This window comes from Ictidomys tridecemlineatus, chromosome 5, assembly GCF_052094955.1.
Source record: "Ictidomys tridecemlineatus isolate mIctTri1 chromosome 5, mIctTri1.hap1, whole genome shotgun sequence".
NCBI lineage: Eukaryota > Metazoa > Chordata > Mammalia > Rodentia > Sciuridae > Ictidomys > Ictidomys tridecemlineatus.
In genome coordinates this window covers 172,304,019-172,316,917 of record NC_135481.1, presented here as the reverse complement: position 1 = coordinate 172,316,917, position 12,899 = coordinate 172,304,019, and the positions used below count along the sequence as shown (strand labels likewise).

General features: G+C 40.8%; 1 protein-coding gene across 4 annotated transcripts in view; it reads right to left on the bottom strand.

Annotated features, from left to right (window-relative positions):
* Dnaaf9 (dynein axonemal assembly factor 9) overlaps window positions 1–5,930 on the bottom strand; it is a 143,900-nt gene extending 137,970 nt beyond the window's left edge. For all 4 annotated transcript variants that reach the window (XM_005320523.5, XM_078051495.1, XM_040276267.2 and 1 more), the window contains exon 1: window positions 5,564–5,930. In XM_005320523.5, the coding sequence (XP_005320580.1) occupies window positions 5,564–5,646 (83 nt within the window). In that variant the 5' untranslated portion in view covers window positions 5,647–5,930. The remainder of the gene's footprint in view (window positions 1–5,563) is intronic.
* Between the last annotated feature and the right edge of the window lie 6,969 nt (window positions 5,931–12,899).

Here is a 12,899-nt window from a genome sequence, read left to right as displayed (position 1 = left end):
AGGTACTGTTTGCACCATTATTTTCTAGTCTCCAATCCAGCTTGAATCCCATAATCCCTTACCCTTTCTATGCAATTTATAGATGTTCCTAGATTTTAAGAGTGCTCAAAAATTTCCTGATGCCGTGCCTTTGCATGGATTTTTTTTCTTTTTCTTTTTCAGTGCTGGGGATAGAACGCAGGGTCTCATGCATGCCAGACAAGTACTCTACACTGAGCTACACCCTCAACCCTGGCACAAATATTGTGCTGGATTCTTGGCAAGTCTTTTTAATATGGAAACTCATGTCCTTTGATTCTGAGAAATTTTATTTTTGGATGATTTCTTCATGCTGTCAACTAATAACCACCCACTCTTCTCTCCTTGTTGCAACATCTACAGGTCCCTGGTCATTCAGTTCTCCTCGTTCCCTAAAGATTTTAGCTTCTGAATCATTCTCTTTTGCTATTCTATTTGGAATCCTACCCTAATTCATGCTAATCTCAGTACACACCATTGTCTTCACCTCTCAGTTTGACTCCTCTTACAATGGTGGTATTCTATTCTTCTGCCACTCTCTCCCATATCACCCACATCCAACCAGTTCAACACAGTTGTAGGAAAACCATGTAAATTGTGTTAACTGGATCTCATCTTAATTTTTGTTGGGGCATAAAGGGGATTGAACTCAAGGGTACTTTACCACTGAGCTACATACATTCCCAGCCCCTTTTATTTTTTATAAAAAAAGCAAAGGCTGGCCTCAGAGTTTGAGTATGTCAAACTCCTGCTTCAGTCTCTTAAATTGCTAGGGTCACAGGCGCATGCCATCATACCTGGGATATAGCTCAGTGGTAGAATACTTCTGGGTTCAATTTCAAATACTACAAAAAAATTATAACCACAAACCCTAAATGAGAACTTGTGCTGCCAGACAATCCTAAAGCACTTCCTTACTCAACTCATTCTTCCCACTCTCCTAGATGAATTTTACACTTCTTTTCCCTCAAACATCCAACACTTTCCCACCCTTCACTTTGAGCTGAAGACCTTCCATCTTATTTATCTGAGAATATAGATATATTTGGAAAAGAACTTCACATATTCTCACCCCAAAACTACCAACACACCAGTACTTGAGTTCATATAATCTGCTACTGACAAAATGCCCTTATGTAGATTGAGGCCAACTTATCTATTTGTTTACTGGTTCCCATTTCCTCTTACCTATTTTCAAGGATTTTACCCCTTCAAGAGTCCCTTCTTTATATTTAATCAATTTATCTTCCCTACTGCACCATTCTCAGTAATTTACATATAAGCAACAATATCTGTCCACCTAAAAACAAAAGATAATTTTTTTTATTTGTATTGGGGATTGAACACAGGGGTGCTTTACCACTGAGTTACAATCCCAACGCTTTTCATTTTTTATTTTGAGCCAGAGTCTTACTAAATTGCTTAGGGCTTAACCAAATTGTTGAAGCTGACCACGAACTTGCCATTCTCCTGCCTCAGCTTCCTGAGTTGCTGGGATTATAGGTGTGTACCACTGTGCCTGGCTAAAAAATGCATAATAACTCATGACCTTCCAGTTACAGTCCTATTCTTCAGCTCTCCAACAATTATTCCCCCCGACACACCTTTTATTCGTACATTATAATCATACATAATGGTGGGATTTGTTGTTATACATTCATACACACAAGAATGTCACTATGACACTCTTCAATTCTTCTCATTTCCTCTTGACTCCACAGTACCAAAATTGTTCTTGTCAAAGTCATCAATGACCTCCACATTATCAATCTAATAGTTTATTCTTAGTTCTCATCAGACAACAGTATTATTTGACTTTTGATTCGACTACTTAATTCTGTCCTTGATTATACTCTTGCCTCAGTGGTAGAAAACTATTTTTCCTCAGAATTTGGAAAACAATGTTACACTGTTTTTGTTTTGTTTTTTTAACCTTTTCACTCTTCTCTTACTTTACACAGGCACTATCCCAGGGCTTGGACATTACTCTGCTCTGTGTAATCACTCCCTGGACAGATATTTAGTTGCTGGCTTAAATAAAAACTTGGGCGTCACCAGCATATGGACAATATCTCCATAGTCCCAATTATTCTTGACACCAGACCATGATCATTTTGAATTGCCTGATAGATATCTAATTGCCTTATTTGTCTGCATCCATGGCATCCAACATGGTGTATGTTGGATTATTTGCTTAAAGAGGCTGTGAAATTTAAATTATTAAATAAGTCCCAAGCAGGAATCTGTTAAAAAAATTTGGGGCAGTAGGAAAGTATATTTCAGCCAGATTTCCACCAATTTCTTAATACTAGTCCAGATAGACTACGTTATATTTTAGTAATAATTTCAAAATTCCAGTGGCATTTCAACTTTTCCTCACTCTTTATACTCTGGTCCTACACTGATACAGTAACCATGGAGCAAGAGCCATTATGATAGAAGGAAAAAGAATGACAAATTACATACTAGAAGCTTTTATCATGAAGGACTTCACATTTTTACTATACACATTTCACTGACCTAAAGCAATATACGGGCCATATCCAACTTCAAAGGGGCAGGCAAGTACAATTCTACCAGAGGGTTAGGAAACAAAAAATTATCTGACGGACAGCACTGATGACTATCATATACTTAAAAGGAAATCTCTAATTCTGAGCAACGATATTTTAACTCCTGAGCTCCATTCTTCATCTGTAAAAATGAATTCCCTTACTAGAAGAGAACCATGCACTTGTAAATGCTATCTATGGATTTTTAGGAATGTAACTTCACCAGTTAGGCCTGCCTCTTTCATCACTCAGGAGTCAGAGAGCCGCAAAGAAGCCAAATATGGGTGACAGGAAAGTGCTGAGCCCAAACCTGATAGGAACATTCAGTGTCAAAAGTGAGGGAAAGGGCCTGGGGCATTAGCTCAGTGGTAGAGCGCATTCGTGAAGCACTGGGTTCGATCTTCAGCACCACATAAAAAAATAAAAATAAAAATAAAGGTATTATGTCAACCTACAACTAAAAAATAATTTAAAAAAATAAATTAACAAACAGATATCATGTGTCCATCTACTACTAAAAAATATATATTTTTTATTTATACATGGACACAACATCTTCATTTTGTTTATTTATTTTTATGTGGTGCTAAGGATCGAACCCCGGGTTTCACACATGTGAGGTAAGGGCTCTAAAAAATATATTAAAAAAAAAAGTGAGGGAAAGGTTGGATGTCGTGACATACACCTATAATCCCAGAGACTTGGGAGGCTGCAGCAGGAGGTTAGCAAGTTCATGGACAGCTTCAGCAACTTAGTGAGACCCTGTCTCAAAATAAAAAATAAAAAGTTGGGGATGTGACTCAGCACCCCCGATTCAATCCCCAGTACAAAAAAAAAAAAAAAAGGTTGGGGGAGGCTTGAATATGTAAGAAAAGAAGTTCAACTAGAAGTGGGGAAAGGAGGAAAACCTTCACCAAATTTCTTTGACCAAAGATATACAACAACTCAGGCCTTGGTGTTCCTTTCACTATCCAGGTCTGAAGTCTAACAAGTTTCATGCAAACCACTTGATGGAAGACTCAGAGTTTGGGTATGTCTAATTCAAGACAGCCAACAAACTTCTTTTTAACATAAAATGCTATCTTTAAAGAAAATCAGCAAAAAGCATACAGCTATGCTACTAGAAACAAGACGGCAGCAATTACTTTAGAGATGAATTTTTACCATAAAGTTGGTTCCCCACCCCACCCCACCCCCAGAAATCTCAAAAAACTCAAATAACAATTCCTGAGTTCAAGATGATCTGGGATAAACCCCTAAGTCTACAAAGAGCTGGATTTAACGGATGGCTGCTCCAAGTTCTAAATTTCTATACAAAGTTCAAATACTTTCAAACAGTGAAACCATCTGGCATAAATATTGGGTTGGATTGGAGATGGTTACCATAATCAACTGAACACTTGAAACTGTAAAGCTCAGAAGGAATTTCATTGAAAGGCAAAGAAATTCGGGCTGGGGATGTGGCTCAAGCGGTCGAGCGTGGGGCCCGGGTTCGATCCTCAGCACCACATACCAACAAAGATGTTGTGTCCACCAAGAACTAAAAATAAATATTAAAAATTCTCTCACTCTCTCTCCTCTCTCACTCTCTCTTTAAAAAAAAAAAAAAGAAAGGCAAAGAAATTCACCTAACAATGAATTAGAAGTAAATTAGGACCCCTAAATGCATCATTTCATGACCAACTAGTCCCTTCTTCCATCCTCTATTCATTCAACAAACATATATTAGTTGCTGGGATGTGGGAAGGAATTCCAGGAAATAAAGAAGGAACAGAATTCTAAGAATGAGTTCTTGCTTTCCATGAATTTGGTCTAGTTAAAACAACCCCACCCCACCCCCCCAAAAAAAGAGTTTGGCAAGAAAAAAAAAAACCACTTTAAGTACTATAACAAGAATATAGGAAAAACCATTTAACGTAAGTTAATAAGCTTTCAAGGGAAAAAAGCCATATTCGCTTTGTTAAGTGGCTGGGATAAAGAAAATGCAAACAAACAAAAAACCCTCCTCTGGTTTAATGACAGTTTATCAGCACTAAAGCTCATTGCTAGCTCTCTCTCCCCATCAAAAGATCTCTGCTGCAGCCCCTCCATCATTCCAACCTCCACACTCTTCTTGCAGCCCAATACCAGGCCGGTCATGAACAATGGCCAGACTATCAAGGTCAGCCCCAAAGACACAGGGAATAAAAACTGGAAACGGATCCTTTTATACAAAAAGGAGGCAAAAGAATCCTTTCCAACGCCAGCCCCCACACCATACCAAGACAGCTGGAGGCTGTCTCTAGACTCAGGGATCTGGCATCAAGAGCTTTCGGGGGTTCCGGACCCTCTTTTCCCTCCCTATCCAGTTAATTTCCACTCCTGCGACCCTAATGCCCTCCATCTCCCTCCAATCTGAGCTCCCATCGTGGACTGAGGGGGTGTTCCGCTTCAGGCTGGGGCAGGGGGAGGTGGGAAACACGCAATAAGGGAGATGCTCTCGGTGTGTATGTAGTGGGCGGGGGTGCTCTTTAGGGGAGCCACTGTCACCGGCAACGGCTCTAGACACCTACAATAGCCGGGGTTTATAGGTAAGCGGTTTCTGAGCGGAACGCATTCAAGGTTCTATTTTAGGGGAGCTATTGTGTGTAGGAGTGAGAGACTTTAGAGAGAGCTGTTTCTATTCCACGACCAGGGCAAGTGAGTTATCCACAGGGAAGCCACTGCGGGTTCTCTAAAGGACGCCCTCTCCTAAAGGAAAACGTTCTACGGGGATGGGGATGTCACAATAGCGGGGGTCTCCACAGAGAACCGTTGCAGGGTTGTCCGTAGCTAAGCCATTAAGGGGACTCTACAGAGGGCGCCTTCCGGGGAAACGTTTCTCCAGGAGCCGTTTTAAGAATCGTCCGCAAGGAAGCCATGTCGGGCCACGCCCTGCGGCTGGAGGAGTCGCCAGACCCCGACATCCCGCATCCCCCGCCCGGCCGCCCCTCTGCGGCCTCGGGCCCGCGTACCTGACGGAGGGCGACCCGCGGCCGGAGCTGCCGGGGAACCGTGAGCGGGGCAGCCCTAGCTGGTGCACGGGGTACACGTCCATGGCGGCAGGCTGCGGAGGAGGACCGTGCCACTGTGAGGGTCGTTAAGGCCCGCCGGGCGGCTCCAGGCCCTCTGTGGCCGGGCGGGGCGGAGGGGTGTGCCTGGTGGGAGGGGGCGCGGCGCGCGGGGGCACGTCGAGGGGCGGGGCGGCCGCAATCCGGGGCGCGGACGGGGGCGTCGGGACGGCCCCAGAGTGGGGGGCCGATGGGCGGCCGCAGGGCCCCGTCCTATTTAGACAGCGAGGCGGTCGGGCGGGACGTTGCGGGCAGGAGTACCCGGTATGAGAGATACCTGGAAGCCGCTCTGCCCTGTTATAAGACCCCGGATAATCGAGTAGGACTCTGCCCGGCGCCCCCCAGCCACGCATACGGACGCTTCTGGGGGCGGAGCCTCTCTCCAGCCCCGCCCCATCAGCTCAGGCTTCCAGTGAAACCTTCCGCTGCACCCTCTGGAGCTAGGGCACCACCCTGCTCCTGGCTTTCAGCCCCGGGACACCCGGGCCGGTGCCGCGCTGATCTCTCCTCAAGGGCTGCTTATCAATTGCGCACCCACCCTCCAAACACCCCGCAGATTCCTAGCAGCCCTCCCATTAGCAGTGCTCACCCAGCCCTGCGCAGGGCCTGAGCGTTAGGGGCTCAGGCTCTCAGCCAAGGACCCCCGCCCTTTGCTCTTCAGATTCTGGCTCGACCCGCTTCTGACTGCGGGGCCAAAGACCAGAAACTTAATCCCACTAAGCCCAGTCCTTTTCTCTGTAAAATTGGGGAAATATTTTATTGGTAGGATTACCAGGCATCCTGTATGTACAAGATCTATTTCATGATTTCGTTCTGTGTTTGACTTTGTCAGGATGTTTTAAATTCCCTGTATTCATCCTTTAACAATTACAATAATTCGCTAGAGCTATTTTTTCCACCACAATAATTGGCCCTTCAATCACGTAAATGACGGCACTGGCTGAAAATTCTCCTTCCATATATAAAGCTCTTGACTATCCCTGTGGCGTCTCCGGCATATTTCGCTGAAGGAAGACCAAATAGTACAAATTTAAAGTACATGTTTTTCAAATTCAAGAAAGGAAAAGATTTTTGATTCAAATCCCAAAACTGAACAAGTAACCACCATTCGAGATAACTTCACATCACTACACATGCTCTGAAAATCAGCCAATCCGCGACAGCCTCACTCCAGGGGTTTAGCTTCTGAAAACCAGCCAGTCCTCTAAAAGTAAATCAGTGACAGGCCCACGCTTCTGAAAAACAGCCAGTCATTGACAGCTCTCGGTTTCTAGACACTAGCCAATGAGCAATTGCTTCACACCAGTAACTAGGCTTCAAAAGCCCGTCCTCAGCTGCCTTGCTGAAGTAACCACACTGTCTAAAACAGCTGAATCTTTTAATTGCTAAATGTGCCAACTTCTTGGAGGACCACCAGTCCCTACAGGCCAGACTTACTAAAACTTTAAGTAAGCCCTGGCATTGTTCAGAGACTGTCCCTTGCAAGCAGATGAGAAATTCGTCTTTGGCTTTTTTTTCCCCCCATCACGTTGAGTTCAACTTTGTTGTTTTTCCACAAGTTGGAAGTTTGCAAATCTTTCAAGATTCAATTCCCATTTATAGTTAAGTATGAGTTTGGATTTGTGTCAGATGAAGAGATGCAAGCCATGAGACTCATCAAATACAACCTTTCCAATTCTTGTTGTGGTCACTGTATTAATTTTTAAAAGTACCACAATTATGTTTAGAACTCCTCCACCTCCTTGTTATTAAGCATTGATTGAACCCAGGGTAACTCTACCACTGAACTACATTCTCAGCCCTTTTCATTTTCATTTTGAGACAGAGTCTTGCTAAGTTGTGAGGGATGACTTCCAATTTGAGATCTCCTGCCTCAGTCTCCTGAGTCGCTGAAATTGCAGGCCTGAGCTACCATGCTGGGCTATTTTTAGAATATGTTTATCATAGCAACAGGAAACTCTGTACTTAATAAGCATTCATTTCCCATTTTCCCCCAACCACCCCAGCCATAGGCAACCATCAATCTTTCTCTGAATTTGCCTATTATGAGCATCTTATATAATCAGAATCATACAGTATGTTGTCTTTTGTGACTGGCTTCTTCCATTTTGCATAATTTTTGTAAGGTTTATCCATGTTGTAACATGGATCAGAATTTTTCTTCCTTTTCCTTTTTATGTTTGAAAATTATTCCATTATATGAATACCCTACACTGTGCTTATCCATTTATCAGTTAATAGATATTTGGGTTGTTTCCACCTTTTTTTTTCTCTTCTTTTCTTTTTTTTTACTGCTTTTTAGCCAATACTAGTAGGAACTTTGTTATAAATTTTTGCATAGATATACATTTTTAGTGCTCTTGGAAAACTATGTTTAATATTTTGAGGAATTCCAAACTGTTTTCCAAAGAGAGAGCACCATTTATATTCTCACTAGCAAGATTTGAGGGTTCAAATTTCTCCACATCTATCTCTTTGGTTGTGATAAGCTCAGTGGATATGAAGCGGTGTCTCATTGTGGTTTGGGTTTGCATTTGCCAGATATATATATATATGTGTGTGTGTGTGTGTGTGTGTGTGTGTTTTATATTATATAAAATATATAACACTCACACATATATAGAACATATATGTATGTGTGTGTATATATATATACACACACACACACACACATATATATATATATATATATATTTTTTTTTTTTTTTGGTACCTGGGATTGAACTCAAGGACACTCAACCACTGAGCCAGATCCCCCAGAACTTTTTTGTAGTTTATTTAGAGACAGGGTTTCACTGAGTTGCTTAATGCCTCACTGTTGCTGAGGCTGGCTTTGAATTCAGATCCTCCTGCCTCAACCTTCCAAGCTCTGGGATTTCAGGCATGCAAGAGCTTGTTGGCTACTTTTATCTTACTTGTAGAACCGTCTTTTCAAATCTTTTGTCCATTTTTATTGTATTATCTGTTATTTTATTATTAAGTTGTAATAGCTCCTTATATATTCTAAATACAAGTCCCTAATCAGGTATATGATTTGTGAAAATTTTCTCCCATTCTGTGGGTTGTCTTTTCATTTCTTTCTCCTGATCCCCCAGTGCTGGGGATTGAACTCAGATAAGCTATCACTGAGTTACAGTACTAGCCCATTTTATTTTTTGTTGGTTAGTTGGTTGGTTTTGGTATTGGGGATTGAATCCAGGGATGCTTTACCACTTAGCTACATTCGTAGGCCTTTTTTATTTTTTATTTTGAGACAGGGTCTCACTAAGTTGCTTAGGTCCTCACTAATTTACTGAGGCTGGTCTTGAACTTGCAATTCTTCTGCTCAGCCTCTTGAGTTGTTGGGAGTGTGCACCACCATGCCCTGCTCTTTTCATGTTCTTTTTTTTTTTTTTTTTTTAACCTGTAGATGGACAGCATGCCTTATTTATATTTGTCTATTTTTTTTTTAATGAGGCGCTAAGGATTGAGCCCAGTGTCTCAAACACTCTGCCACTGAGCCACAACCCCTGCCCAGCCCTTTTTTCACACTTATGTCCTTTTAAGTACAAAACTTTTAAATATACAACTTTTCTTTTTTCTTTGTTTTTATTTTTGTTATTTTGCTTTATGCATCTTAACTAAGAAACTATTGCCTAATCCAAGGTCATGAGAACTTAATCCTATGTTTCTTCTGGGTATAATAGTTTTGGTTCCTACATTTAAGTCTTAGATTCATATGGAATTAATTTTTATATTGTGTGAGAAAGGGATCCAATTTCATTCTTTTGATTATGGCTATCCAGTTATCTCAGCATCATTTGTTGACCAAACTATTCTTTCCTATTGAATTGTGTTGGTACACTTGTTGAAAAGTCAATTTCATGATGAATTTTCTTTTTTTTTTTTTCCCCTCACACTGGGAATGGAACCCAGGGTATTCTACTACTGAACTACATTCCCAGCACCCGCCTTTTCTTTTAATCTTGAGACAGGGTCTCACCAAGTTACTGAGACTGGCCTCAAATTTACAATCCTTTTGCCTCAGCCTCCCAAGTCACTGGAATTACAGGTGTGTACTATCACACTTGGCTCATGATGAATTTTCTAAATAGTGTACTTTCGAATAAGGGAAATATTCACTTTCAATTATTTCTGCAGCATGCAAGTGTTCAGTCAATATTGAAAATGGCGGAAAGACAGATATAGAGCAGCATATGCTAACAGCTAAGCATGAAAGATATGGGATTCCTTCAACTTGTACCAAAGGAAAACATAAAAACATTTTTTTTTCTTGTACCAGGGATTGAACCCAGGAGCACTTAACCACTGAGCCACATCCCCAGCACTTTTTATATTTTATTTAGAGACAGGGTCTTGCTGAGTTGCTTAGCCTCACTAAATTGATGAGGCTAGCTTTGAACTCATGATCCTCCTGCCTCAGCCTCCCAAGCCACTGAGATTACAGATGTGCACCACTGCACCCAGCCTAAAACAACAAAATTTTTATTGAGATTCCAATGAAGGTAAAATAATCACAGCAGAAGTTGTAATGGCTTCCCACATTATTCTTGTCATCAGTCTTTTGGCTCAAACAATCCTTTGAAAGCACTGTTACCAGAAGTTTGTTGTTTATTTGTTTTTGGGGACTGGGTCTTGAACCCAGGGGCCTTAACCACTGAGCCACATCCCCAGCCCTTTTTATTTTTTATTTTGAAACAGGGTCTCACTAAGTTGCTTGAGGCCTCACTAATTTACTAAGGCTGGCTTTTGAACTTGGAATCCTCCTGCCTCAGCCTACTGAGCCCCTGAGATTACAGGTGTGCATCACTGCATCCGGCAACCAGAAGTACTTTCTATTTCCAAAACTACAAGCAAATTTTCAGATGCCAGGACAAAATATATTGCAGTAATGAAAACTGTAATAACTACATTCACTGCTGCAGTTAATTATAAAGCTCTAAATGTCTCACCCTTTTTATAGAATAGCCAAAGATACAAGTAATCACAATGCAGAAAAATTGCCCCTTATACAATATATTTCTTATGAAAAAGACTTGCTTGTAAGACTATTTTGAGCAAAATTCCTTACAGATGAGATTTCAGAAACAAGAGATTCTCTTATGGAATTGGGAATTAATAAGAAAAATTGTACTGTTTTTGATTGAGATGATACATAATATTTCAGTAGGTATTCACACAATGTTTACTCAAAGTTGGAGTAAAGCTGGAATAATCCTATGGAAACTGAATGTCTTGCTCACATTCTGAATACTGTTGCTCTGAAACAATCTGGTGTTCTTTCTGTTGATTGTGAAGGAATTGTCATGAAATTATTCTCTTACATCAGCATTTATATTGTTTGAATTGAAAATTAAAATATTTTTGTGATTTGGTTGGCATTGACATTCCTTGATTCTGTTGCATTAAAAAACCTATTAAAGTTGAGCATGTGGCATATGCCTGTAATCTCAGTGGTTCTGGAAGCTGAGACAGGAGGATCATAAATTTAAGCAATTTAGGGAGGCCCTTCTCAAAATAAAAAATAAAAAGGGCTGCTGTGTGTAACTCAATGGTTGAGCACCCTTAGGTTTAATGCCTAGTATGAACAAACAAACAAACACAAAATTTCTTAGCTTTCTTTAATATATGGAGTATAGAGAATCAACAGTTTATCTGAAACACTAAAATTATGCTTCTAAAGAAAAGACCCCCAAAATTCTTATTGAATTTTAAAATAATTAATTGAAATTGAAATAAACCTATTTGTTTCCTATTTGTTGACAACAATATATTATTAGTAATAGGATTACATAAACTGAAAAAAGAGCAAACAGTATATTGAAGTATTCAATTGCTTGAGGAATTGTGAATGCATTAAAGAAATAATCAATGAAAAAAATGTATCCCTTTGTCAAGACTGTTCTTTAAAGAGACAATATTATTTATGGCTGGGCACAGTGGCTCACACCTGTAATCACAGCAGCTTGGGAGGCTGAAACAGGGGGATTTCGAGTTCAAAACCAGCCTCAGCAATTCAGTGAGAACTTGTCTCTAAATAAAATACAAAATAAGGTGGGGATGTGGCTCAGTGGCCAGTGCCCCTGAATTCAATCCCTGGTACTCCCAAAAAATTAAAATAAAGAGACAATATTATTTATGAACAAGAAGAAATTCTGACTTGATGTGGATAATTAATATAGCACTTTTCATGACCACTTTTAAAGATGAGTTTTATTATTCCATAAAGAATCTTATTTATTTATGCAGTGCTGGGAATCAAACCCAGGGCCAAGCATGTGCTAGGTAAGTGCTCTACTCTTGAGCTACATTCCCAGTCCCAAGAATTTTATTTTTTTACACAAATATTACTAAGTACCCTTCTAACATGGGAACAAGTTAAATTATTAAGTTCAATGTTGAATAGGAAAAGAATAAAAATTGATGATAAAATGGATGGCATTTTCTTTAAGGGATCTGGTCTTATTTTTATTTCTCATCACACTGTAAGCCATATCACAGAGAAAGCACTTAAATGGTAAAGACATCTAATTCAGGCCAATAGTATCCTTCCTCCTTCTACCAGTTCTGGGGGAGAGGGAGGACAATGACATCTGCATTTGACATCCCCCTATGGCACTGGTATATGGATCCCTATAACAGATCATAGAGAGACTCAAGGCTTTGACCTCCACATTCATCATGTGTCAGGAGGGGTTTTCAGAAACAGGAGTCAAAATTGGAAGGAAGGAGCCTGGGGATGTAGGTCAGTGGTAATGTGCCTGTGTTTTAGTCAGCTTTTTCACCGCTATGACTGAAAGACCCGACCATGACAATTGTAGAGAAGGAAAATTTTATTTGAGGGCTCATGGTTCTCAGAGGTCTCAGTCCATAGACAGCCAGCTCCATTCTTGCTCCAATCCTTGGGGCTGGAGGGGCAGCTGAACATCGTGGCAGAGGAATCTGGTAGAAGGAGGCAGCTCATGATGATGATCAGACAGCAAAGAGAGAGATCTCCACTTGCCAAATACAAATATATACACCAAAGTCACGTCCCCAATGCCCTACCTCTTCCAGCCACACCCCTCCTACCTTCAATTACCACTCAATCACATCAGGTGATTAATTCACTGATTGGGTTAAGGCTTTCATAGCCCAATCATTTCTCCTCTAAGCCTTCTTGCATTGTTTCACACATGAGCTTTTGGGTGACACCTCACATGCAAACTATAACAACCTGCTTAGCATGTGCTGGGGTTTG